Source organism: Ambystoma mexicanum, chromosome 9 (genome assembly GCF_040938575.1).
Source record: "Ambystoma mexicanum isolate Mex_15411 chromosome 9, UKY_AmexF1_1, whole genome shotgun sequence".
Taxonomy (NCBI): domain Eukaryota; kingdom Metazoa; phylum Chordata; class Amphibia; order Caudata; family Ambystomatidae; genus Ambystoma; species Ambystoma mexicanum.
In genome coordinates, this window is record NC_090931.1 from 480,484,713 (window position 1) to 480,511,437 (window position 26,725).

At 46.8% G+C, this 26,725-nt stretch overlaps 1 protein-coding gene across 1 annotated transcript in view; it reads left to right on the forward strand.

Annotated features, from left to right (window-relative positions):
• Nucleotides 1-1,162: 1,162 nt before the first annotated feature.
• CCNB1IP1 (cyclin B1 interacting protein 1) overlaps nucleotides 1,163-26,725 on the forward strand; it is a 570,334-nt gene continuing 544,771 nt past the window's right edge. The window contains exon 1 of the mRNA XM_069615026.1: nucleotides 1,163-1,535. Coding sequence (XP_069471127.1) covers nucleotides 1,239-1,535 — 297 coding nt within the window. The 5' untranslated portion in view covers nucleotides 1,163-1,238. The remainder of the gene's footprint in view (nucleotides 1,536-26,725) is intronic.

Consider the following 26,725-nt stretch of genomic DNA (forward strand, 5'->3'; position numbering starts at 1 on the left):
CAGGCAGCCCACACCACAGGGGGCCGAGCAGGTTACGCATATTCGCTGGGTTACGGCAGGCCTTTTTTACGTCATTTTGAAGGCACAAGCAAGGTACCCGTATTCAAGAGGGTGCGCGAGTAGATTTTCACGCGTTTTGGCTGCCGCGAGCAGGGTACGCATAGTTTTTCATGCGATTACGGTGTAGGGGGGCTTTAAGCTGGTTCAGGGTTAGCGCGGCCCTTTGCGCCGTATTGGGGATTTCTATGGCTTTTTCTGGCGCAAGGGGCGCTCTTGGGGGCGTAATTGGCGCTGCTGGATGTTCACTGCGCCACAGCTGTAAATGGTTAGGGAAATCCATGTATACGCGGAGCACCTAAATGCTATTTGGTGCACGCAGCTGGCGCACGCTCCCTCTCTGCGCCAGCCGCGTGCTCTACATCTGCGCCTGATTCTATGAATTGGCCCCTAAATCTATCACCTACTAGAGAATATTGTGTAAATTGGAAAAACATAGAAGGTACAGACAACATTTGCTGATTATGCCAAGTTGAAGTGGAAAGCAGTAGACACCTATTTACGGCATGTGACTCCCTGACTGATTGCTACCGTAAAGGCTATGTGAATTCTATAGCTCATTTAGATGATATTATTGATGATCAGTTTTGGGCCACACTTTTGGGAGCAACATCTGTGGTTATCTCTGCTGTGGCATGGGCAATCTGGAAAGAGACAAACAGGAGAATTACTGTTTTATCTTCAGATTAGAAATTCAAATGGACAAACTGAAAATCAGAGAGACATCTTATTTTTTGACCTTGAGGTATTGTCTTTTATTATAGAGAAAAGAATGTATGAAAATTATGTAAAGATGTTTGATTGTTATTTTAAAAAAATGTGTTAAAAGTTTAAATGAAACTATGACACAATAATAAAAAATTAAAAAATGCTACAATGCTCCCTGCTGTTTCAAACCTCTTTCCATAGTCAATTTCACAAATGCAAATCATTTACACATTTTCAGTGGTGTCCTAGGAAACATTTTGAGAAAAATGCTTTAAGGATACTTTTCAAAGAATTGCATTGTCTACTCTTTTCATAGAATTGTTATCGATAATGGTTCTGTCTGAGGAAAAAATGTGGGAATATGCCTTCTTTATTTTGCCGATTTTCCTTCCAGGTAGTCCCAAACTGGACGTTGATGTTGATTGCTTCGGAAGATCACCGTCTATATATTTCAAGTATTTTTGTCATAAAATATGTCTGTCTGCGAAGACCTGTTGCTCTGCAATTACCGCAAGTGCCGTGTGAAGTTGTCAGGTTATGCATGGGTAACTGCGTGCTCTCACATCTTCTGTGACCAGCATGGCAGTGGGGAGTTCAGTCGCTCACCTGCTGTCTGCCCCGCCTGCAACAGCACCCTCTCTGGAAAGCTGGATATTGTTCGTACCGAGTTAAGCCCTTCTGAAGAGTACAAAGCCATGGTGTTGGCGGGTCTGAGACCTGAAATTGTCCTTGATATCAGCTCCAGGGGACTCGCTTTCTGGACTTATCAGGTAAAAGCACATGTGATTGATTCTTTGAAATACCTTCAAATGATTATCAGAGCAATGTTTTACAAGCATTCCTTACAACCTTAATTTTTTTAAAAAATGTGTTTATGGTTAAATTAATTCAACCTTTTACAAGAAATGAGAAAAAAATGATGCATCACTATAGATATAATCAAGTTACACAAACATAGAAGTTCATGTAAAAATTAAATCTGTAATACAAAAGCATAGAATAAACGTTCATGCAATATTTCATATCTATTTAAAAAAAACTGAGCACCAGTGTTAAGTCGAGCTCCACTAAATCAAAATATAAGGTATTCCTCAAGATACTCGCAATGTTACATTTTATTTGTACCCAGGAAAGACAGACTTCTTTGTCATAAAACATGTCTGTCTGCGAAGACCTGCTGCTCTGCAGTTACTGCAAGTGCCGTGTGAAGTTGTCGTGTTATGCATGGGTAACTGCATGCTCTCATGGCAGTGGGGAGTTCAGTCGCTCACCTGCTGTCTGCCCCGCCTGAAACAGCACCCTCTCTGGAAAGCTGGGTATTGTTCGTACCGATTTAAGCCCTTCTGAAGAGCACAAGGCCATGGTGTTGGTGGGTCTGAGACCGGAAATTGTCTTTGATATCCATTCATCCATCAGAAGGAAAATAAAATGAAAACTATTCGCACCCCAGCGATTCCCGGAGTGCGAATAGCTTTCACTCCACGGTGGCCGGGCGGACATGCGATTTAATGTCCTGCAGCCCATGCTGGGGTGTGAAAGTTACAATATTAAATAAACATCAACGCTATTTACAGATCCGTGCCACCTGCAATGATCTGAAAACTTTAGACTGTTGCGAAATCCCAACACTGCTAAGGTCACAGAAGTAGGATAGCCGCCCACCAAGCAAACGTTGCCACATATTTTCAGTGTTAATACATTCAAAGCTGTATGCCTGACCCTTAAAATATAAAGTGCGTTTACAGTTCAGTGCAGGACACGTTATTAAAAAAGTTTCAAACTTTGTATGGCATTGTTATTACAAAAAAGCGGTAAAATGCAAGTTCCTTGGGAAGCAACCCTGGGCTAGTTAAGATTTCTCTGGTTGGCAGGAGATTAAGCCTAAATCTCATAAATTAATTTCGAGCAAAATTGTTAGGGATAATATTTAAATATGGTGCAAACGTTCCCAGTTTCTTATGCTCTTATTTCAAATGCGTGCCTTATATTTATGAAGTCTCTATAGAGTATTACACCAATTATTTCGCGAGAGGGTCAATTTAATATTAGCTCTTCAATACCGGAACATACATCCGTCAATATTTTAACACACATCTCCGAAAAGAGGTTCACAGTTTACCCTTTTTTTCTGATTTATTAAAGACTCAAAATCACAGAATAGCTACTGTTTAGGAGGTTCGAGCTTTTTGCGAAAAAGCAATAGATGTTTCCATTTCCTCTTACGACAATTGATTTTAGGCCTAATTCAGAGCGGATCACTGCAGGCGCACAATTGGGAAGCTGTAGTACCCTATGCCAAATCAACACCTCAAGGCTGGTTAATGCATCCAATACCCACAGCTGCATTATTTCTACCCATATTTTAATTTGGGAATTAACTTTCCCTCATAGAGTTTGAGCAACAGCGCCGCCGAGAATTTTCCAAATTTGCAGTCGAATTTACTCATCTGCCCCACCAGGGCGACAGCTTTATGCCTCAAGAACTCCATTAGTTGGCTTTTACCTTGTCTGCTAAGGATGGGGAAACATAAATAGATTAGGTTATTCATATTATCAAGCTTCAAATTGTTCAATTTCCACCTAAAATGTGACCGTTTTTTCAAGGTCAATTGCATATTTTTTGTTTTTGAGGGATTGATATTTAAACAGTTTTAATTCAAATATCTTTCAGAAGCATCAATCAATCTGTATAAGCCTATATGAGTGAAGTCATTGACATATTATCAGCATAGGCTAACCAAGTGTATTTAAACTCTGCCAATTTAGGGGATACAAAGGCAACCTTTTCCCACCCTTCATCAATGTCAGAGACATAAAGGTTGAACAAGCAGGGAGAAAGAATGTAACCATGCCTCAAGCTGGAGCCCATAAAGATTTTCGTAGAGAGGTTGCCCTTGTAGTCCAATCTTACTTCGATATTGGATTATTCGTCTAGTCCCACTATGAGTTTCAATAAACCTTCTGGAATACCCCATTTAGCAAGCTTAGACCACAGGAGATTTTGATTCACCAAATCGAAGGCTCTGGACAGGACGATGGAAGCAACATAAATAGAATCATTTTTATTATTACAAGGTTTGGACCTGGCGGCATCTTAAAACAAACTATTCAGGGAAGTACCCTGTTGCCTCCAAAACCCAGTTTGACATTTCTTAAGCCTTTTGATACTTTCTGCCCACTTTTCCAGGTATCCTAATAAAATAGAGAAACATTTTGCTGTCAGCATCCATTATCGTTATTGGCCTATAATTCTTAGCCCCTGTTCTAATAGCATGCTTAAAAGTGGGAATCACAAATTAAGTTTGCCAAGAAATTGGAAACCTACCAATTTGTAAAATGTGGTTTAAAAATATGTGCAAAATTGTGGCCCATTTGTCAGGGGAGGCTATAAAAAGGCAATTAGATACATTGTTAGGCCCCACAGCCTTTGCTGAACTGGCATTTAGTATAATTTTTAAAATGTTCTCTTGGCCAATCTCCAAAGACCACGATGCCCTGCAGGAACAAATAATGGCAGACAATGGAATGCTAGTCCCTACTTGTGTACATGGATTTAAAATAATGCACCCACATTATTTCTGAGATTGGATTACCTTGTTTCATGACTTGTTTATATTCAAGTCGTTGCTTAACCACCAGAAGTTGGAATAGTCCCTTCTTATAAGGATTTCCAGCATTTCCTCTCCTTTTTCCCTAATTTTATCAATATTTGCATGGTCAGTAAGCAGACCAGTTCTAATGCTTTTTAAAATGTGAGCATATGTTAGATCTGCCGACTGTCGCATGTTTTAGGATAGCGAAAAAATGGTGCCACAAATCCTCATTGCCAATGCTGCTGATTGTATTACGGCATTCTTTGTGTCCTAATGTTTGAATATGGGTTGGCCATTCACGGGTGTTAACTTTAGGAGGTCTCCAAGAAAACTGTGAGTATTCCTCCAAACAGTTCCTGTAACCAATTTTTAGTACTTCCTGCATTCTTAGATTAATTAAAGCCAGAATGAGGTTGGAAACCATGCTTATTTCATCTACTAGGAGAACTTTCATTTGTTGTAGAATATTGCGTGCTTAATTCGCAGCTTCTGCTGATGATTTGTAATAATATAATTTGTTTTGGTGTTCTACTGGGAGGAGAAGTAGTCAGTGTAAAGTTACACCTGTTGTAAGCAGTGAGACCTATGGAGGCCGTTACAACAGCTGAAAGGTTTTTGTTCATTACTTCTAGATATTTCCTGATTGTTTTAAATATGAATGTTTTGCCAGAACCAGCTTCACCACTTACATACAAGAGCAGGAGGAAGGATCACTCAGGGGCAACGCGTTTGCCTTGGAAGCAAGACCTCACAGCGCAACACAGGTTCTAATCCCGATTCCGTGCTTAGAAACCACTAGTTGGCATTAAGCGCGTTATAAAAGAATAATTATAATGAAAGAGCTGCGGTTTCTAATTTTCACAACTGCAAGTTTTATTTTCATGTTTTAGTCCATTATCAATTTCTTCAGTGACCTCTAGATAAATAGTGAGTTGCTCATCATTTAGCTGTGATTCGACCACTGACAAATCTTCTTCAGATTGTTTGAATTGATATATGTTGTTTTCTACCTCATTCATTGCTACTTCTGATTCGTTTTGGATAAGTTCCCTTGGCTCCATGTAACAGAAGGTTGACTGCCTTCAGCAGTGGCTTTCTCTAGCATAGTTATTATTTCTTCTTCTTGTTGGCGCTGTTAGGAAATATTTCATAATTGTAGGTAATTTTCCTTCCATGTGGCAACCCCCAAACTTTTTGCTGTTGTTTTACACCCTGATCTAGACTTTGCCAGAGAAGTGAAGCCTTACGCCGCACTCCTCTGGGCTTTCGCTCAATTCTTACGGGGAAACTGACATGCCCTTAAGACATTCAGTACCGGGAGACGCCATTTTCCGTAGTTCTTTCCTCATGTTGCAGCTTTTGTGCAACATGTCACAAGAGGGCACTGTAACCTAATTTACTGCACTCTTGGGTCTCTAGTCATTCCAAAGGCCCTAGAAACTCTCGATGGATCTATAACAAACTGTGCAAGTGTGTCACGGACAGGACTGGTGGCAGCTATCGTTGCTTTTGTGTTTTGAACCCCTTTTTGCCATGTTAAACGCGCTTCCCGCGTTTGGCCCTAATGGGTTGTTTGGCTTCCAAGATGGCCATACCACGAGGTTCTTTGTCCTGTCCGCTGACCGTATTGCCCCTTCACCTTCCCCCAGGTCGAGCCGACCCGGGGCAGTCCTTATTTGGTCATGCACTTTCCCGCGAAACACAACGCTTTCGCGGGCTTCTGCATGCCTTGTGTGTGCCTCCAGGATGTGGGCTGGGATGTCTGTTCCCAATACACATCCTGGGTGCCAGAGAGTCTAGTATGTCTTGAATGCCTGGGACCACCGTGGTCCGTGATAGGTCCACGTATGGTGTGAGTGTTTGCGAGCAGATCTCCCATTGGGCCCTCTCCGTTTTGGCACGAAGGGAACACTGGATAAGAGGAGGCTGAAAACCCCACTTCCATGTCGATCTCCTGAGTTCTCACGAACAAAGGATAAGGAGCCAAGTATCCTGCAACTAAGAAGCTGAGTCGAGGAATCGCTGGTAACCCGCTGAAGGTTTGGCACCCTGCACTGCTGTCGTCCTGCGAGACCACTCAGCCTCTGATCGTACGAGAAGGTCTGCAAAGGCGCTTCAACCCTTTAGAATCGTGGGAACAACTATTCTCGGCATCTTCACCAAATCCTGTAAGTAAGCCTTCGGAAGCGTCCCTGGGCCATCCCGTGGACTGACCAGCCTAGACAGGAATCTTGCTCTGTCACCGCCGTCTGGCTGCTGCTAAATTCCGAGTCCTCAGCACTCTCACACGATTCGTACACTTGGCGTTCCCAGGTCTGAAGTGAGATGTGTGCATTGGGACCGGAATACACGTGGCTGCCGAGTTGCCCTGCTGTGGTAACAATCTGTGCGTGTTCGCTGCATTTGGGACACCCTCGACCCTGACTCTTGCTATCGCGGAATCTACACGGCGTCGAGACATCCTTCTGATCACATCTGAACCTGCCAGTACCGAAACTGAACCAGAGAATCCTGGGTCTGCCTGCATCGGGGACCGGTGAGTAGTCAATACCCTAAACCGGTTGCCCTCCCGCAGTAGCCTGTGGCTTTCCATCACTGGTGTAAACCACAACCCTTTCCCGCGCTCACGCCCTGCTTCTGCCCACAAGTGGAGGACTCGCTTGAATAGCGGGGATCTGTTCATCATCGTTTCGTTCACCTCTCTGAACTGTCCGATTTCCCTGAAGAGACTCTCCTTTGCCCGTTGGCACCCACATGTGCAGGTACTTTTGAGCACAAGGCTCCACTCTTCGTAGGGCTCGGACTTCCTTCTAGTTAGGTGGCCTCTGATGTCGAACTGGGTCTAACAATTACTTGCACTGCCTGTTTTCTCCCCCATCTAGGTGGTCTGCATATTTCGTGCTTCTAATTCCTTAGACCCCTTGGTCTTGTATATATATTGTATTGATTGTGATGTGTTGGTTTACTGGAGTTTTATCGTGATTCTTTACTATGGTCGATGTTACAAAGGCCTTGTAATAAATGTGTCTATATTTTTAATATAATACTTGCCTGGAGTAATTTGTAAGCGGCCTTGCTTTGTGTGCTCATTGCGGGCTTTCAGTCACCCTCACCCCTCTTGAGACCTAGTCTTAACCGCCGCCAACGCTACCCTGATTGGTCTGGCTTGTCCAGAGGTTACCCTGTTCCAAGAAACTAGGCTGGCCTTCTGAACCTCTGCCCCTCCAGGACAGAGTTCAGGAATCCATCTTAACAGGCGCTCATTGTCCAACATTTCTTTCTTCTATTCAAAATTGTCATTTGTTATACTGCTTTCATTTGCTTTGAATGCAGCTTCAAATGTGTCATGGTCATCTAACAGTTCTTCCTCCTTTCCCCAAGTTTTGAAGAGTTGCAGTAGGGCCATCTAATAAAGTTCTTTTTGCTGAGGAGATTTAAAGGACAACTTTACATGGTTTATGAGACTGGGTTGGGTAAGCCTTACTAGGTTTCCTTCACAATTTAAGACAGAATATTTGCCAATCTCATCTAGCATTTCATTATTTTTGTAGGAATAATTTTAGGCTATGTCGGATAGGCACATGTTTTCCAAAGTAGTATGTGTCAATCAGAATGTTTTTAATATATCTTCCCTTTTGGGATCATTTGTGGCTATATTTTCAATTACCTGATAGAATTTAAGTGCTCTTTTTCACGACAAAGCTGACCAAGGTTCAACTAGAGAATGTTTTCAGATTACCATATAAAGCTGTACCTGTTAAATGGTCTGAAGCTTCGTAGGACCCGTATTCTCTGTGTGACAGCATTTTGATACCTAAGCTGTACAATATTTGTGACAGTGTTTTGTCGGATGAAATGTCATCCCAAAGGTATTTTAGCTCAATCTTATCAGCTTTGGTGGGATAGGCTGTGACATACCTTGTATCGGCAGTTGAATTGTCTGAAATGTATTGAATGTCTATATAAGAGGGCAATGATAGGATTGTAATCATTGATGTACTTGGATGCCTCATCTCTTTCAATGTTATGTGTTTTTGGGAGCTTTGCCTTTTACAATGCATCTAACGGAAGACGTGAAACGATTGACTTGACCTTTGGTGCAAACTGTTATAGAGAATCCAAAGTGGCATTTGGTGTAGTACTTTCTTTTTTTCTATATCGACGTAGGCAGTATTTGCCACACTTATTTATTTTAAAGTGTGCGATTTGTGTCCGTAGGTCACTATGTGTGTCTTCTGAAGGGATGTCACAGATAATGTAGTGTTCAATAAATTGTAAAACAGTTTCATCACTGTCATGGTCAAATTTGGGAGCATCTTTTATCCACAAAAGCATGTAGATGTGAGGTGCTCCTCTGGATTGATATTCTTTTCTGCAGAAGAAGTGTTCTACTTCTCTGAGAGGAGGGCAGTTTTTATTGCAAATGGAATGCAGCATGGAAAGGAAACGATGGTGAAAGTATCGTGATACATTGACTCGATCAAGAGAACAGCGTTTTCCTGTACTTTTAATGTCTATTTCTTCTTTATTTTGGTTTGCAGTGCTAAGGAAGTCATGCAAGATATATCATGCATATTCTGCACAACTTAAAGTAACAAGCCATGTGGATAGGCCTAGGCTCCTTAACAAACGGTGCATCAGCATGACGGCAGAACGAGTATTCCTTTGTACTACACATGTTTCCGAAGAGATTTGTGAAACTTGACGGCAACACTTCATCTTTATTTTTTGAAGGAGTTGAGTAGCTTACGTTTAAGAAATAAGAGTCTTGTTTTAGGGTGTGTGCAGCTCAGTAACATAGAGTTGCTAGTTTGCTTTCGAACAAGAGGTGGAAAATGTATTCAATATTTTGCCAGAATCGTGGGTTTCAGAATACATTTGTAAAGAATGATATTCTGATGCACGCAGTTGTGCTGGTCTTTCTTTGTATTACCTCCCTTTTTTGTGGGAAAAAGTAGTGGAAAACAACGTGCTTCTACACTTTGTTGGCCTGCTCTTAAATCTAAGGTATGGGGGCAGTGCTTCTCCTGCTCCTTCACTGCAGCCTTGAAGGCACTTTGAAGCTGCTCCCCCTGCAGATGACCGTGTCTCAGTACAAACAGTGGACTGTTATCTGTCAAAGAAAAGTATCAACAGCCTCTTGTATGGCCCTCGAGACAGCAGGAGGAATCCTCTGCCCCACTTCTGTGATTGCTGGTGGCAGGAGCAAGTGATGATGATGAAGTAGAGGAGGTTACCCATGTACCAGAGAAAGGAACAGCCTTTCTCAGGGCAGTCAGGTGGAATGTGAGTATGTGGCAGCGCATGGAGGTAGTGCCAAAGGAGTACTCCCCCTTGTTGGTCGCAACTGAGTGTGGCTCCACACACAGCGCAGTGCACGCAGGCAGCCTGAGCCTTTGGCATCCCTCCCATAGTGGTAAAAAACCACCACACCCATGATTCCTTATGACTGCCCGAAGTAGTAGGAACCTCCTCTACTTTATCTTGCTCTTCCTCTTCCTCCTGCAGGCCCTCTGCTGCAGTGCCCCTGCTCCCATGTCCAGGTCCTCCATGTGGTGGTGGTGTCCCCTGGGGAGGAGAGATGGCCATGACCAATGCCATTTCTTTAGGAAAAGTTATTTCCTGCATCTGTCCAAATAGCAAAGCCTCTCAGGACCTCTGCCAGATTGAGAATGACTAAAGGTAAAGGGTGGGTCCATTTAGAGGAACCGTCCGCAGACTCTTCTCCTGTCTGTGGACCTTAGAGCCTAAAAAAGGCCTTGGAAAATTGTGAATAGTTTAGAGGTGATGTGAGAATGGCAATAGGTGTAGTAGGGTAAAGTTTCAATTTCAAACTTCCTAGATTGGCCAAAAATGTGGTTTATAAATGTCTGCAGAGCATGGACAGCGGTCACGGACACGTCATCACACATACGGGAGCGGTCACGTGATGACATTCGTGAGCATTTGTGATGTCATCACATGTCCGCGAACGTCAGAGCTGAAAAACCTGCATTAAAAGTTGTACAAAGTTTATAGTAGTATTACGAATGTTCCTAGCAGTTGTGGAAGGTTGCATTTTCAACTTCAAACTTCCTAGATTGGCTGAAAATGTCTGTGGAGCACAGACACCACTCGCAGACACATCATTACGCCACCCGGGTGTGGTCACATGATGATGCTCGCAACGACGATATGATGTCCATGGACTGTGACGCGCACAAACTGTGGCGCGCATGCACAGTGACATTTGTGATAGAGAGGTGCCTTAGCAAACTATTTATAAGTGCGTCATACGGGAACAGACGTGTCCTAACTAGGCTGTACGTTCGCGAACATTAGGCATCCGGGTGATGTTGGCATGATGAAAATATGCATACACAGACATATTTATGGTCCACGGACACCTGATTGGCGTTTTTAAAAAAAATCACTTTTATTTCCATTTATATACATAATATTAACATTGCGTTATTTTAAGAAAAGGATGGAGAATCAGTGTGGGAATCAAAAATAAGGGTATATGGGGGTTGTAAATTATCATGATTAGTTGAAGCAGGGAGAGAAATGTATTTGGAACGTCTGTAGTTTATATTTGCTTGAATTGATTGGGGGATTGCTGGAGCAAAGAGGTACATGTAGGGCAATGAAAATCAACATTGCTGATGACCCGGTTTTAACATATGTGACTAGTACTTTAAATTGATTAGTAAGTTCTCCTATTTGTAAAGATAAATTGGTAATTTGATTTAGCAGATTTGGTCATTGATGATGATGCCATGTGTGATGACGTCTTTGATGTCCTGGGTATTAGTCTTAGCAGTGCACGCAGTTGCACTAGTTATAGGTGCATAGCAAACCGTAACTGGAGTATTTCTTGGGATTTTCAATTTCACTTTGTAACCATAACACCACTTTAACAAAAGTGGTTTCATTGAATATGCATATATATATATTTCTGAGGCTTGTGGAATCTGCTTAGATCACATGCTATGTATAGGCCGACATCTAGTGGAACCTGCAGAGTATTACAGTTGTTTTCAAAACTCGAAAAGGGACGTCGACAGGGCGTGCCAGTAATAGAACCCCTAGTGTGACGTCCACTGTACCCATGGTCCTTCAAGCATCAAGGTCCCTCAGATTTATTTTTTCCGCCAATGTGAGCGGTCGCTTCTCGCAGAGTTCAGTTTCGGCTGATGCCATTTGCTTATGAAAAATTTAAATATAGTTACTCTTTCTGTCCTTTTTCTTCCGACATCGTCACATTCATTGACGCAGTGGAAAAGACAAAAGACAAGACAATGCCGTCGGACAAAGTCAAGTTTCGACTGACCCTTTCGGCCTTGGAAGGCCCACCGGGCCATGGCTCATACAATAGGGAGAGTGGGGGCGGTCATTGTACAATGCATTTTCCCACCCTTTCTCGCCCGGCTGCTTTTCCCAGTCGTGGATAGGACACCTTTTAAATTCGGCCCCACATGTAATAAAAAATGTCTGTGGATCGAGAAAAACAGAGTGTGCAACCTGTGTCTGAACAGCGACCACGACGAAGGGGACTGTGGAGCTTGAAAGCTCTTTAAACCTAAGACCCATAAAGATCGCAGAACCAAACGCTGGGTCCATCACGCCATGCAGGTCGAGGCCGCCATGGACGTGGAGGGAGCCTCCAGTGACGGCAGCGTTGCCGTCTTTTCGGACGGCTAGGACGAAGGGGAACTTACAAATTCCCAAGTGCAAGCCCCCCACCCTAGAAGACAGACTGGCGGTTCTGTTGTGGGGACTACACCCGGCGGCAAGAGCGCTTCCTCTTCCCTCACTAAGCACACACATCCCGAGGCGATGTGTCAGCACCGCCGAACAAACGCCCAGATTCGGTGTCTATGGGAAGATCAGTAGATACACTGTCCTCTGGGCACTAGAAATCCCGGTCACCCCATGACAGGCCCTGTAAGACAAAGGACGCCGCCCATAAACTCCTTCAACCTAACGCTGAACGTGGACAGACGTGGTGAAGGTCCCTTCCAATGCTGAAACTCAACACATTTCATCGAAACCCGGCTGGGAAGTCCAAAAATACAGGGTTATCACACCTTGGTAAAAACATGTCCCGGAAAGCCTTTTAAAAAGTCTACTCAGTCCAAAATGTCTTCCTCCAAGAGTTTAGATCATAGAGACAAGTCTCATAAAGACAAACACAAGTCTCATAAGGATAAACCTACCCCTTCTAAAGAAACTGTAACTGTCCCGCAAGAAGAGGATGAGAGTCCCTTAAGTGAGGCCTACATAATAAAGGCACATCATAAAGGCCTACCCACACCTACACCCCAAGTCCCTGCCATACCTTACCTTGGGGTCATCCCCAGCTCAGCCCTATGGACAGCAGAGGACATAGATAGGGTGATGTCCAGAATGACTTTTTTTGCTAATTTCTTTGAAAAAAAACCTCATGCACTAGAAAATTTTCAAATTACAACTCCTACTGCTCAAGCTTCAAGCTCTCAGCTCCTCTCTTCCAGTTCTCAGCCACTGCCTTCATCACAGCCACCAGCAAAAAGGTCTCGCATTTCTGCAGACCTGTATGACATTCATACAGACACTGAAGGGGATCAGGACGAATATCAACACTATGATGGTGATGATGATGGTGATGAGGCAGAGGTCTATAATTGTGATCCCCAATTCAACAGAATTCCCCAGTGCCTGATTTTCCATTAGATCATCAGCCCTTATTCAATACTTACTAATCAAAGCAGTTGAGCACTTCGGTATTCAACACAGTAGACTCAGCAAGACAAAGAATTTGTCGAAACCATCCTGGGAGACAAAAAAGCTACCAACCAGTTCAAACCCATCTTAAAGTCTCTCTAGAGAAGAATCCAAAACACCAAATCAGACTAGGGCAGTAAACCCGCAGATAGAAAAACTTTTCCACCCGGCGCCATCTGAGCCTTTATATATCAGAGGACAGTTTAAGACGGATTCACTAGTTGTCAGAACTACTCGGAAGAGGGCAGGTACACCACTAGCCTCTTCAGAGGCTCCCCCAGACAAGAAGAGCAAGAATCTCTATACCATGGGGAGGAAGGTTGCGACTTCAGGCAGTGTTTCAAACTAGGATCGCCAACAATTCCACACTGTTGGCGAGCTATGACTGCCATAAATGGGACGAGAATATGGCCCTCATCGACTCTGCTCCAGAGCTTTTAAAGTCTAGACTTGCCCTAGTAGCAGCGGAAGGCAAAGCCACTGCCAGCAGCTTGCTGAAGAACAACCTCGACGCTGCAGATAATGCGGGCCATATTATTTCAGAAGGAACCATTCTCAAGCGCCACGCTTGGCTTTGCCAATCTGGTTTTTAGCTTGAGACCCAGGCAATGTGACTCAACATGCCAGTGGAACCAACTGTGCTATTCGGCAAAGCGGTAGAGGATGCTCCCAAATCAGCCAAAGAGGAATATGAGACCCTCAAATCCCTTCGGCAACTGACTAACAAACAACCTGGCCAAAGTGGCCGGAACAATTTTCATCGTTTTCCGCAGCCAAGGTTCCCAAATAGGATCCGGATACAGGCAAAATCAGAACACATCATGGAACAACAACCAGGGTCAAGCGTCCCAGGGTTATCCAAGAGGACAGCGCAGAGCCCACAGCCAGGGGAGAGCCTCCACATCTAGAGGTGGAGGAACACCTCCCAAACAATGGAGTTGTTGGCACAGAAAATATGGAAATGGACACTCAGATGGGGGATATCCCTATCCTCCCAACACGTTCCAGGGGTACTCAACACTCTAGCAGACTCTCTAAGCAGAGATCCCCTACTAGAGGAACACGAGTGGCGTCGTAGACAACATCTTCTCTCAGTGGAGTTACCCCACACAAGACTTGTTCGCTACAGGAGAAAACAAGCAATGCCCAGACTTCGCGTCCAGGTTCTCCCAGCCAGACTCCAAGTGGAACACCCTATGGATGAACTGGTCAGGGAAATTTGATTACGCTTTTCCCCCGACTCCGTTAATGAGCAGGATGGTGAACAAGATGCACACTGAACAGATGACGCTCATCCTAGTTGCTCTCATGTGGGCGAGACAACTTTGGTATCCACATCTGCACAAACTGGCGATGTGCAAACCCATCAAACTCCTGTGTCAAACCAACCGTTAACCCAACACGGGGGAACAACAGTGCACCCACAACCACGCCCAATGAACTTTGCAGCATAGCTCCTGAAGTCATAGAGTTCTGTCCCCTTAATCTACCACAGCAGTTTATAGATATCCTCAAGGAGGCACGAAAACCAAACACTGGACACTGTTATTTCGACAAGTGGAGGATAAACCCCATAGAATGTACTCCTTCACACATTCTTAATTATTTGCTCCACTTGTTAGATTCGGGGTTAGTATTCAACTCTATAAAGGTCCACCTGGCGGCTATATCAGCGTACACCACCTCTCAAAATAAAGTATTGTGGTGGAAATTCCAGTCATTAAGGCATTTATGGAGGGAGTAAAAAGACTCCACCCTCCAATTTCAAACCCACCGCCAGGATGGGATCTCAATGTAGTACTAGCAAAGCTCATGAGGCCCCCATTCGAGCATATGGATAAGTCAAGTCTTAAAAACCTGACATTCAAGACTGCCTTCTTAGTGGCTATTACTTTCATAAGAAGAGTTAGTGAATTGCAAGCATTGTCCGTGCAGGACCCTTTCTTTATCATCCATAAAGAAAAATTGGTTTTACGTACTCATCGTAGGTTCTCCCCTAAATTAATTTCTGAATTCCACGTGAAGCAATCTATTGAGCTTTCGTCAAGGGGGGGCAAAGTTATAGGGGGGGTCCCAATTTTTTTTTTCTCCATAGACTGAATGGAAAAAAGCTTTGCTCACCCCTACAGCCCAAACCGCTGGACGGATTTCCACCAAATTTGCAGCAGGAGCGGCGGCATGGTCCCAAAGGCGTGCTTTTGTATGTTTGGTGAAAATCCGTCCAGATGTTTTTTTTTAAAACAGGTAAAATGTAGGTCCCACATTTTTTTTGATATCTGGCTCCGCTCCGTGGACCCATTTCCCTGTTCGCTCCGCGGACCGGACTCTGATTGGCCCAGCAGACCGCGTGATGTCCGCGGACATACAACACGCCCATTGATTGGCTGGAGGGAAGCGTGATGCGCATCGTAATTTTCGGAAACGCCGGCCATGTTTTATCCACGGATATTCGTGGATACAGTGGCAGCAGAAGGGGCTCAAAAACATGTTTTGGGGCATCTGGTGGTGGGAAGATGGGCTGAAAGGGTGGGGGATTGAAAGATGGTTCATATGAAGTATTCGATTAGGTGGAAAAAGACAGTGTTGTGTCTGCGGTGTCCGCGGACACCGCAGCAGTTCGCAGACAGAATCTCAGGAAAGCAGTTTATGTGGTGACTGCAGGCAGGCTTCATTAGGGTAGGGGAGTGCATTGTAGATGATATGAGGATGTTTGTATAGGCTGTATTGTGCTGTGGTGTTTGTGGCTAGCTAGTAGATTGGGTGCATGGCCTTTGGCCATGCACCCAAGAGTCTGTCCACTGGTTGAAGTACTGTAATAGTATGTCTACAAAAGTGTATAGGGCCTTAGGTGGCTGGCTTATTGGATTGAATAGTGTGCTGACTGGTTGTACGTACTGAAATACTATGTGTACAGAAGTGTACAGGGCCTCACGTGGTTGGCTTATGTGTGTGTGTTATAGCAGTGTATAGATTGTTGGGTGCATGGCTGTATTATGCTGTCGTGATGGTGACCAGCTACTAGACTCTTGGGAGTATGGCTGGAGGCCATGTACGCAAGAGTCTGTCCACTGGCAGTAAGTACTGTAATAGTATGTGTACAAAAGTGGACAGGGTGTGTGTCTGGTGGTTTGTTGGACTGTCTCGAGATTCTTGGGTGTAGGATACTGTATGCAGTGGGATGTAATTGTGGCCAGCTACTATAGTTTTGGGTGCATGGCCGCAGGCGTTGTACTCAAGAGTCCAAGAGTGTGCCCACTGGGTGAAGTACTGTAATGGTATGTGTAGAAAAGTGGACAGGGCCTGAGGTGGCTGGCTTATTGGAGTTAAGAGTGTGCTGACTGGTTGCACGTACTGAAATACTATGTGTATAGAAGTGGACAGGGACTCAGGTGGCTGGGTTATGTGTGTGGGTTGTAGCCATTGTACCGATTGTTGAGTGCATGGCTGTGTTATGCTGTGCTGATTGTGACCAGCTACTAGAGTCTTGGGTGCCTGGCTGGAGGTGATGCACTCAAGAGTTCAAGAGTGTGCCCACAGATTGAAGTACTGTAATGGTATGTGTAGAAAAGTGGACAGGGCCTCAGGTGGCTGGCTTATTGGACTCAAGAGTGTGCTGACTCGTTGCACGTACTGGAATACTATGTGTACAGAAGTGGACAGGGTCTCAAGTGGATGCCTTATGTGTTTGAGTTGTTGCACTGCGCAGATTCTTCGGTAGTTTATTGTATTATGTTGTATTGGTTGCAGGGAGTGTGTAGAGTCTTGGGTGGAGAGGCCATGCATTAAAGAGTCTGTCCATTGGGTGGAAGTACTGTAATAGTATGTGAACTGAAGTGGATAGTGCCTCAGGTGGCTGTGTTATGTGTGTGGGTTGTGGTAATTGGGCAGATGTTTGCATGCATGGCTGTATTATGCTGCAGTGGTTGCGGCCAGGGCCTAGACCATGTACCCAAGAATCTAGGCCCTGGCCACCACCACCGCAGCATAATACAGCCATGCACTCAATATTGTGATACTGGTATATGGATTGCACAAATATGTGTACAGAATGCAATTTGCAGATTACAAAGAAGTATGACACCAATAGTTGTATACGTACTGTTTGTATTGTTGACGGCCTATGCAGTTTTGATATAGTATGTCTACAAAAGTGTACAGAGCCTTAGGTGGCTGGCTTATTGGTTTGAAGAGTGTGCTGACTGGTTGTACGTACTGAAATACTATGTGTACAGAAGTGGACAGGGCCTCAGGTGGTTGGCTTATGTATGTGGGTTATGGCAGTGGATAGATTGTTGGGTTCATGGCTGTATTATGCTGTCGTGATTGTGACCAGCTACTAGACTATTGGGTGTATGGCTGAAGGCCATGTATGCAAGAGTCTGTCCACTGGCTGTAAGTAGTGTAATAGTATGTTTACAAAAGTGGACAGGGTGTGTGTCTGGTGGTTTGTTGGACAGTCTCAAGATTCTTGGGTGTACGATACTGTATGCAGTGGGACGTGATTGTGGCCAGCTACTATAGTTTTCGGTGCATGGCCTGAGGCGATGCACTCAAGAGTCCGAGAGTGTGCCCACTGGTTGAAGTACTGTAAAGTTACTAGACTCTTGGGTGTATGGCTGGAGGCCATGTACCCAAGAGTGTGTCCACTGGTTGTAGTGTAATAGTATGTGTACAGAATTGGACAGGGTGTGTGTCAGGTGATTTGTTGGACTGTCTCGAGATTCTTGGGTGTATGATATTGTATGCAGTGGGAGGTAATTGTAGCCAGCTACTATAGTTTTGGGTGTATGGCCGGAGGCGATGCACTTAAGAGTCCAAGAGTGTGTCCACTGGTTAAAGAACTGTAAGAGTGTGCTGACTGGTTGCACATACTGGAATACTATGTGTACAGAAGTGGACAGGGTCTCAAGTGGATGACTTATGTGTTTGGGTTGTGGCCACTGGGCAGATTCTTCGGTAGTTTATTGTATTATGATGTATTAGTTGCGGGCAGTTAGTAGAGTCTTGGGTGCAGAGGCCATGCATCAAAGAGTCTGTCCATTGGCTGGAAGTACTGTAATAGTATGTGAACTGAAGTGGATAGGGCCTCAGGTGGCTATGTTATGTTTGTGGGTTGTTGTTAGGACTGCGAGGGGTCGTTGGTCTCTCTGGAGACGCTGGAAGCCTATCGGGGTGGCATTCTGCAATCCCAAGATGGCGTCTGTGGGAGCCAGCCGCATTCCAGCATTGACCTCCGTTCCGCGATGGGCTCCACCCACTTAACTGCAGAGGAGCTGTTATCAGTTCCTAGATTCCTGTTCTCCTCGCGTCAGTACTCTGTTTCTATGACACTTCATGAGTTTGCCTCTAAGCTTACTTTTCACTATCCCTTCTACCTAACTTTTCCGTATGATCTGCTTACCTTTTGGATCTCTATTTTCAGAAACCAGAAACTCACTTACATTACCCTCCTCGCGGGATCACTCTCGCTGCTCCCTCCGGGTATGCGGCTTTGTTGCCCGGCAATGGTAACAACTGCTACTAACGTTTATGTGAGGAGAAGCGATCAAATCCCCCAGAGTTTCATATTATTATTTGGGTATCTAGTCAATTCATCTAAACTCATTCCATCTAATACCATTCCATCGACATTTTTCCATCTAAAAAATGTTCATCTAATGCATGTTTTTGGGGGGTAAAGGGTTAATTTGTGTTCAGGTATATTTTAAAGCGAGAAAACTGGGGTTTTGGGGGGAACCCCCCAAAAAAAAGAAAAAAAAGAAAAAGAATTGCATTAGATGGACATTTTTTAGATGGAAACATTTCCATGGAATGGCATTAGATGCAATGGTTTTAGATGAAATGACCATAAACCGTTATTTGTATCCTAGATCTAAGCCCTTGTATTCACGCAGTCCATTTCTCCACCGAGCAAACTTTACAAGCCATTGCTGTCTTGATCCTGCCTGTTAGCTATGGTATGGCTTTCCTCTCTGTCTCTTCCACATTCAGTCCAACCCGTGAACGAATGTCTAACAGTGTTCATTTACTGGTCCGTAGGAATGGCACGACACAACCCCGCGCCTATCTGGCAGACAAAAGGGATCTGTATGTTAAACCTTCACATATCTTTGATGGTAGGATCCTTGAACAACACGCTCGGATTCTTGTGATTCCCCTTCTCTCTTTAATGTGTCATCAATCCCTGCAGACTTCCACTCTTTCTACTCTCCTGTCGGATTCAGATGTATAGAAGTTCTCAAAGAATCCAAGGGTACTTAAATATTCTTACCTCACTGCTCTATAATCTCACCTCTCATACACGCAATCTAAACCCTGCATTTTCTACACTCCAGGTAGTTGCCTGTGCTGGAGACCTTTCCCGTAACCGGAACCTGACTGCCTACTCAGCGCATCCGAAGACTACTGCTTTCCAGGGTTTTATTCCCCAGAGGGTTTCCCCGAGGGGCCTGTGTTTTCTGGCGCTGTTTACCAGCGGGGAGGACGCAGGGCCTTAGGGGAATTCGTCAATCACTTCAGGCCGCTTCATCTGATCCAGGTTAGTGAATTTGCTTGGATACAGTTCTTAACAGTTTTAACAGTTAATGACGCCAGAAAAAATTAAGCTACCATGGATCAGATGCAGCAATTGGTGGCTGCAGTGCAGAATCGCACCGTTGAAGTACAAGGGTTAAAACAGGATAATGCGGGGGGCGCTGTTGCGCTCGACGAAGATGGCAGCCTGCTGATTAGCTCCGTGCCGCGAGGCGCTCCTTCAATCGAAATCCTCCCGTTTGCCTCGGCGCTTCAACACGTAATTGACAGAGGGGGAAGCTGGTGTGTCTGGGATCCTGCTGGCCTCGTCCCGTCTTCCTAACTTCTTTTGCTGCGGAGCTGTTGGCCCCTACGGGAGTGCCGGGAGCGGGTGCTTCCTCCGATCCCCCACAGGGCTCCGGGGGATCGCGGCCGTGTTCCGCGGCTTGCGGCCTTCCTTGGGGGGAGGGACATCCTTCCCGCCCTGCGCGACCGCTCTCTACAGCCTTCGGGAGGAGCGGCTGACCGGATCCGAGAGCGTCTCGCTCCGCTGCCCCATCCTAGGCGGCGTGCTGATTTGAATCGTGCCCCCAATCCGAGGATCCGAGCGGTGAGTGGGGCCCCTGATCCCTGCGGCACGCACTGCATTGGTTGGCGGCCTTGGGCGGTGTGGAGTCGCGCCTGAGGCACAGTTGGATCCCTCGCATGGTTTTGGGCGCGGCGCCTTGGCCCTGTGACAATAAGCACATTCCGCCTGCATCCTGATACTCTGTGGGGGGGGGGCGGTTCCTCCGGAACCCATCTCCCGGCGAATCCTATCTTCGGCCGCGCCGCTCCCTGGGCCCGTGGAGGCGGCGCGAGACATCGGCCCCCCTCCCACTTGCCTTGTGCTGCGCACTTTACTGTACCGAGGGGTGCCCTGACCCCCGGTTCTGCTGTATGGAGGCACCACCGATTTGGTCCATACCCGCCTTATCGCTCTACTAGAGGACTAACCACCTGGCTGTTCCATCTCATCCTCGGCCGCGCCGCTCCCTGGACCCATTGGAGCGGCGCGAGGCAGCGGCTCCTCTCCGCTTACCTAATACTGCTCATGTTCTGTACCGTTGAATGCTTTGACCCCTGAGTCCACTGTACGGAGGCACCACCGATTTGGACCATACCCGTCTTACTGCTTACTAGAGTGCTGACCACCTCGCTATCCCATCTCATCGCAATAGCTACGAGAGGCTCCTCTTGGTTCTCTTACTGGTTACTGTCTCCTTGGCCCTTGCCTCCTCGGTTTCTCGGGGGAGTACGTGTGGTTCACTGGCCGCCACATACATCGGCTGCCCTGGCGGCCCAACATAGATCGGTCTCCCCCATCTGAATTTGAAACACCGCATCTCGTGTTGCCAGCTGACTGTGGCCTCACACATACCTGGCGCTCTCTCTTGGCGTCCCTCTCGTCCCCCTGTCCTCCGTTCCACCGGACTTGTCTTCACCTTTTACTGACACCATGTCAACAAGGATGGGAAAGAAGCAATCCTCTATCAACATGTTTGCGAAGCCTCCGGGAGGATCTGGCGCGGAGACACCTGCACAGGAACCATCCACTGCACAAGAACCGGAACCATCCGAATCTCAGAAAATGATGGAATACATTTGCGAGGGGTTCACTGCGATCCATAGTAAACTAGACGACATGAATGGTACGATATCCTCCATTAAGGCACACATGGAGAGGACTGATGGTCGCATAACTGAGATTGAGTCACGTGTGAGCACCGCTGAGGACGGTCTGGGCTCCCTTCGGGCAGAGGTTTCCACACTATCCGCACGCGTAGCAGAGGTGGAGAAGAAAAATGAGGATCAAGACGCAACAACCTCCGCATAATCGGGGTACCAGAGGATGGCATACAAGAACCCATGGAGGACTACGTGGAGAGCTTGCTACTTCGACTCCTTGATTCCCCAAAACTCTCCTCACAATTTGCAATCGAGAGAGCCCACCGTGCACTTACGGCGAAGCCTAGACCTGGCGCTCCTCCTCGCCCGATTATAGCCAGGGTCCTTAATTACCGCGACCGAGATGCCCTGCTCAGGGCGGCGAGAGTCAAGGGAGACCTTTTGTTGGGCGCGGCCAGAATCCATCTATACCCGGACTTCTCGATGGCGGTCCAGCGTGAGCGTAAATCCTTCCTGGCGGTGAAGAGACGATTGCGCGAGCTCCAGGTTAAATACGCTATGCTATACCCCGCCAAACTCCGGATCGAGCACGCGAATCGAGTATACTTCTTCACGCTACCTGAGGAGGCCTCAAAGTTTATAGATGAACATTTTCCCGGCTGAACTATACTCACAACGATCTCCTCCATTCCTTTGGTCCACACGCTGTACTTTTGTTCTACCACAACATGCTCTCACTGCGTGGTCGCCACCATTGAGCCCTAACCCAGGTCTCGGTTGGTCTCACGGCGTCCCGTCATTCTAGTTGCGGCACTGCGTGGACTCCTGGGCCGGAGGGTTGCTGCACATCTCGTCCTGTTGGCGTTATGACTGTGAATGTTTATGTCTCTGTTTTTTTCTCTAAGCGATGCATTTGTTGGTGTTGGGTTGTGATGCAGTGGGAACTGGCTGCTGATCTGAGGACGTTACTGACCTCTCCGTCAGTGCGTCCCAGCTATCCACCACAATACACCCTTTGCCCGCTCGATTATCCTGAAACACTGTGGTAATCCCTAGTTCCTGATATCCGGTCTGAACACATACACCATCCCACTCTAGCTGTTCGGATGGTTGCTCCATATTATTTCGCTACATTGGTCATTATTGATGGTCGTGCCTTCTCCCCCCCCTCCGCGGGTTCATCCTCGTATGTGACTTGCTTTCATTGCCAGGCATTAAGCTTATCCTCATATTGCCTCAGGGTTCGGAGCATCGCCGCCAGGCCGACGTACAGGCCCCCCAGGCGTTGATGCCATTGTTTTTGACTTTGTTGGTTGTATATGGGTTGTTCATCTCTCTGATTGGGGGAGGGATGTGGGAGGGGGTGGGGGGTAGGGGAGTTAACGTTAAAAAAGGCTTGGTAACTGCAGAGAAGGTAGAGTTCAGGGAACCTGGGTCTCTAGACCATTGCAGATCTGACGGCAATGGGGCCCGCTTATGGGGGGCACTGTTCCATCCACCGGTGTATTTCTATGTCTGCTTTGAGTGTGTCGAGTGAGGAAACCCTTACATTCCTGAGCTGGAACGTGCGGGGGCTGGGGAACTTCAAGAAAATGAGATTGCTACAACTCCAAGCTGAACGGCATGGGACTAAGATCCTGTTTCTTCAGGAGACACATGCGGTAACTGATCACTGTGAGAAGTTTGCTAAAACATGGGGACCACAGAGATACTATACTTCCTATTCCACACAAAGCCGCAGGGTTATGACCCTTATTCACAAGAGTATTAGATTCATCCCCATTGCCACGACAATAGACCCTCTGGGCAGATATGTCTTACTTCATGGCATCCTACAGAATAGGGAAGTGGTCCTACTGAATATCTACGGTCCCAACATCGATGATCCTGAATTTTTCACACATCTCACGTCCCTCCTAGATGGCTTCCCGCTGGTACCTATTCTCTGGGGAGGCAATTTTAACACAATATTCGATGTGGATCTCGATAGATCTGGTTCTCGTCCCCGTCACCTCACTAGGGCCGCATATTCTACACTATCTTCACTCCCTCGCCTGGCCCTGTTTGACGCATGGAGGCTTCTTTACCCCGACTCCCGCGCCTTTTCCTTCTATTCCTCGGTACATGATTCCTTCTCCCGGATTGATAGATGGCTAGTGTCTGACATACTCATAAGGTACATCTCAAGCTTGTCGATTCTCCCCAGGACTCTCTCCGATCATTCACCAGTAACTATTTCCCTATCCTGGGGCTCAGATCACGATCGTTCTAGACAATGGAGGATGAAACCACTCTCCCTCCTTGACCCGGTCTTCAGTTCGGAGCTGGAGTCGGCGATTGAGGAGTTCTTTGAGACCAATACCGGCTCCGTCTCATCACAAGCCACCCTCTGGGAAACTTTTAAAGCCTACATCAGAGGCATCGCCCTCTCTAAAGAAAATGGCATCCTTAGAACCATCCGAAGAGAGATTGCTGAGAGCGAGGCCACACTATCCGTGCTGGAGGCCCAATATGCATCAAATCATACTCCTGATACCCTTGCGTTGATCGGCACGGAGCTGGACTCCTTCCGCGCTCTTGCGGACCGAGAGCAGAGGTTTCTCGACAACCCTGGGCTGGCGAGGAGGTATGGTGAGGGTGAGCGCCCATCTCGTCTTCTGGCTAGGCTTCTCCGCCGTGAGTTTGGCGCTCCTCCCATTCCTGGCGTTGAGAGACCTGATGGATCCCTTGCCACTTCCCCCGGTGATATCAATTCGGAATTCCTCTCCTTCTATCAATCCCTTTATGCTAACGCGGATAATGCCACTATAGCAGAAATAGACGTCTTTCTGGACAAGCTCCCCCTGTCGGTTCTTTCCTCCGATACCATTGGTGCCCTTGAGAGTCCATTCACTTCCTTGGAACTCTCGGAGGCCATAGACTCCCTCTCATCTGGCAAATCCCTGGGATCGGACGGTATACCGGTTGAGTTCTATAAGCGCTTCAAGTCTCTTCTGCTTCCTCGCCTGGTCGCGCTTTGGGAAGAATCGTTGGAGGTGGGCCAGCTCCCTCCTACGCTCCGCGAAGCCACCATAACTGTCCTGTTAAAACCTGGTAAATCCCCCACGCAATGCGGTTCTTACCGTCCACTCTTGCTAATCAATTGCGACGTCAAAATTTATGCTAAGCTACTTGCTTTACGTCTGGCCCCATTCATGCAACATATCATTCATCCAGACCAGGCGGGGTTTATTCCGGGACGCTCTACCTCCCTGAATCTTAGGCGCCTCTTCAATATTATAAGCAGGGTGAGCCCTGACGTTCACGCTGTGGCCGCCACGCTCGATATGAAAAAAGCTTTTGATTCCGTCTCTTGGAGGTATCTTTGGCGGGTACTTAATAAATGTAAATTCGGCCCCACATTTATCTCCTGGGTCAAGCTGCTATATTCAAACCCCGTGGCCAGAGTCCGTACCGGGGACCGGTGCTCTTCCCTCTTCCAAATAGCTAGAGGTACTAGACAAGGTTGTCCCTTCTCTCCATTAATCTTCGCTGTAGCGCAGGAGCCGTTCGCGGATATGCTTCGCCAGTCTCATTCCCATAGAGGTCTACGCACTGCCGGGGTTTCAGACATAGTTTCCCTATATGCTGACGATGCTCTCCTCTTTATTCGCTCTCCTGAAATCAATCTTGCCCCAATACTGGAGGATGTTGTCCTTTTTGGCTGCATGTCTGGCCTGACGGTAAACTGTGCTAAATCAACTCTTTTCCCGCTCACCCCCATCACTCTCCCCCCTCCCGATACTCTTGGATTCACTTGGGCCCAAGCTGAGTTTACCTACTTAGGTATAGTGGTGTCGCGACATATCGATTTGGTTTTCGAGAAGAACTATCGAGTATACCTCACAAACTTAATGCAAAAAATTCAGGGTTGGGACAAACTCCCGATTTCACTGGCAGGTAGGGTGGGAATACTAAAGATGGTGGTACTCCCCCAGCTACTGTATAGATTTGTTAATATCCCGCAATGGCCGGGAGCTGAGTTCTTTCGGACATTGACACGCACCCTCAATACTTTTCTCTGGCACTCTGGTGCAGTCCGCCTCAAGTTTGAGACCCTCGCTTCTCCCATGGAAATGGGTGGCTTCGGTGCACCTGACTTTCTCAAGTACTGGCTGGCAGCCCAACTTCAACACATTGCACACTGGTTCAACATATCTGACCCCCCTCCCCATGTCAGACTAGAGAAGTTATCGGTTGGTGACCGCGATATCAGATCCCTGGTGATCGCACCTATGCCAATAGAATCGGGCTCATTAGACCCGTTGAGGTGCACATCCCTGGCCTTATCCAAAACTTGGCAATTACTGGGCACCACCCATCCCTTCCATGGTAACTTCCCGATCTGGAACTTTCTCCCGGGAATCCCACAGGTCCCCCCATCGGTTGTTCGCACATGGGCTGAGGCAGGATTCGAATTGCTCCGAGACATATTTGTAGATGGTAATTTCATAGAATGGCCTGACCTTCCGCCGTCCCTCAGACAGCGTCCCTCAGTGTGGCTTCAATACTCATCCCTCCGTAGAGTCCTCAAACATAAGTACCCATGCTTCCCAGCGTTACCGCCGGATGAGCCGGCGATCACTGAACTGACCTCTCCTTTCCCTATGAGGGGGAAAACTTCCAGACTATATACCCTGGTACAATCCAGATCGCCCCCTTCATTTTCTAAATTAAAGCTCGCCTGGGAGTCTGATCTCGGAGTGGAAATGACCGAAGACCGTTGGTCCCAAATGTGCTCACGTATCCAGAGGGTCTCCTTCAACTCCCGATTCAAGCTAATTCAATTTAAACTACTCCACAGATACCATTACACCCCAATCAGACTACACCGTATTTCTAATAGTCTCTCCCCTAGATGCCCTAGATGCGGCCACGATGGAGCTGACTACTTCCACATGATCTGGTTATGTCCCCGCCTTACCCAATTTTGGGACGCTGTTTGCTCTACCATCTCGTCTATTCTTGACCACCCTATTTCCCCTACCCCAATGAAATGCTTATTCCATGACTTTCCTGACCTGCACCGAGATTCTAGGAGACTGGCCGGCCTCTGCATGCTTCTGGCTGTGCGGGCAATACTACTTTGTTGGCTCAGGCCTACCACCCCGACTCACGCACAGTGGCTCAGAGCAGTCACTTGGGCCTCCGATACGGAGGAATCATGGGCGGTACAACAGCCCGCCTGCTCTAGACCCAGAAACATCTGGCTCAAGTTCCGATTATTTATGTCCCCCCCTGACACCGACTCAGGTCCTACATCCCCAGCAGTCTCTTCTCGTCAATCCTCTGCAGCCCCTTGAATGGCCCTCCACCGGGTCTTGCATTGTCCTGCTACTCTCCATTGCCCGCGGGGCGTGCCCCGCCACTTGTTGTGTGATTCTGTGATGTTTTAATTGCTT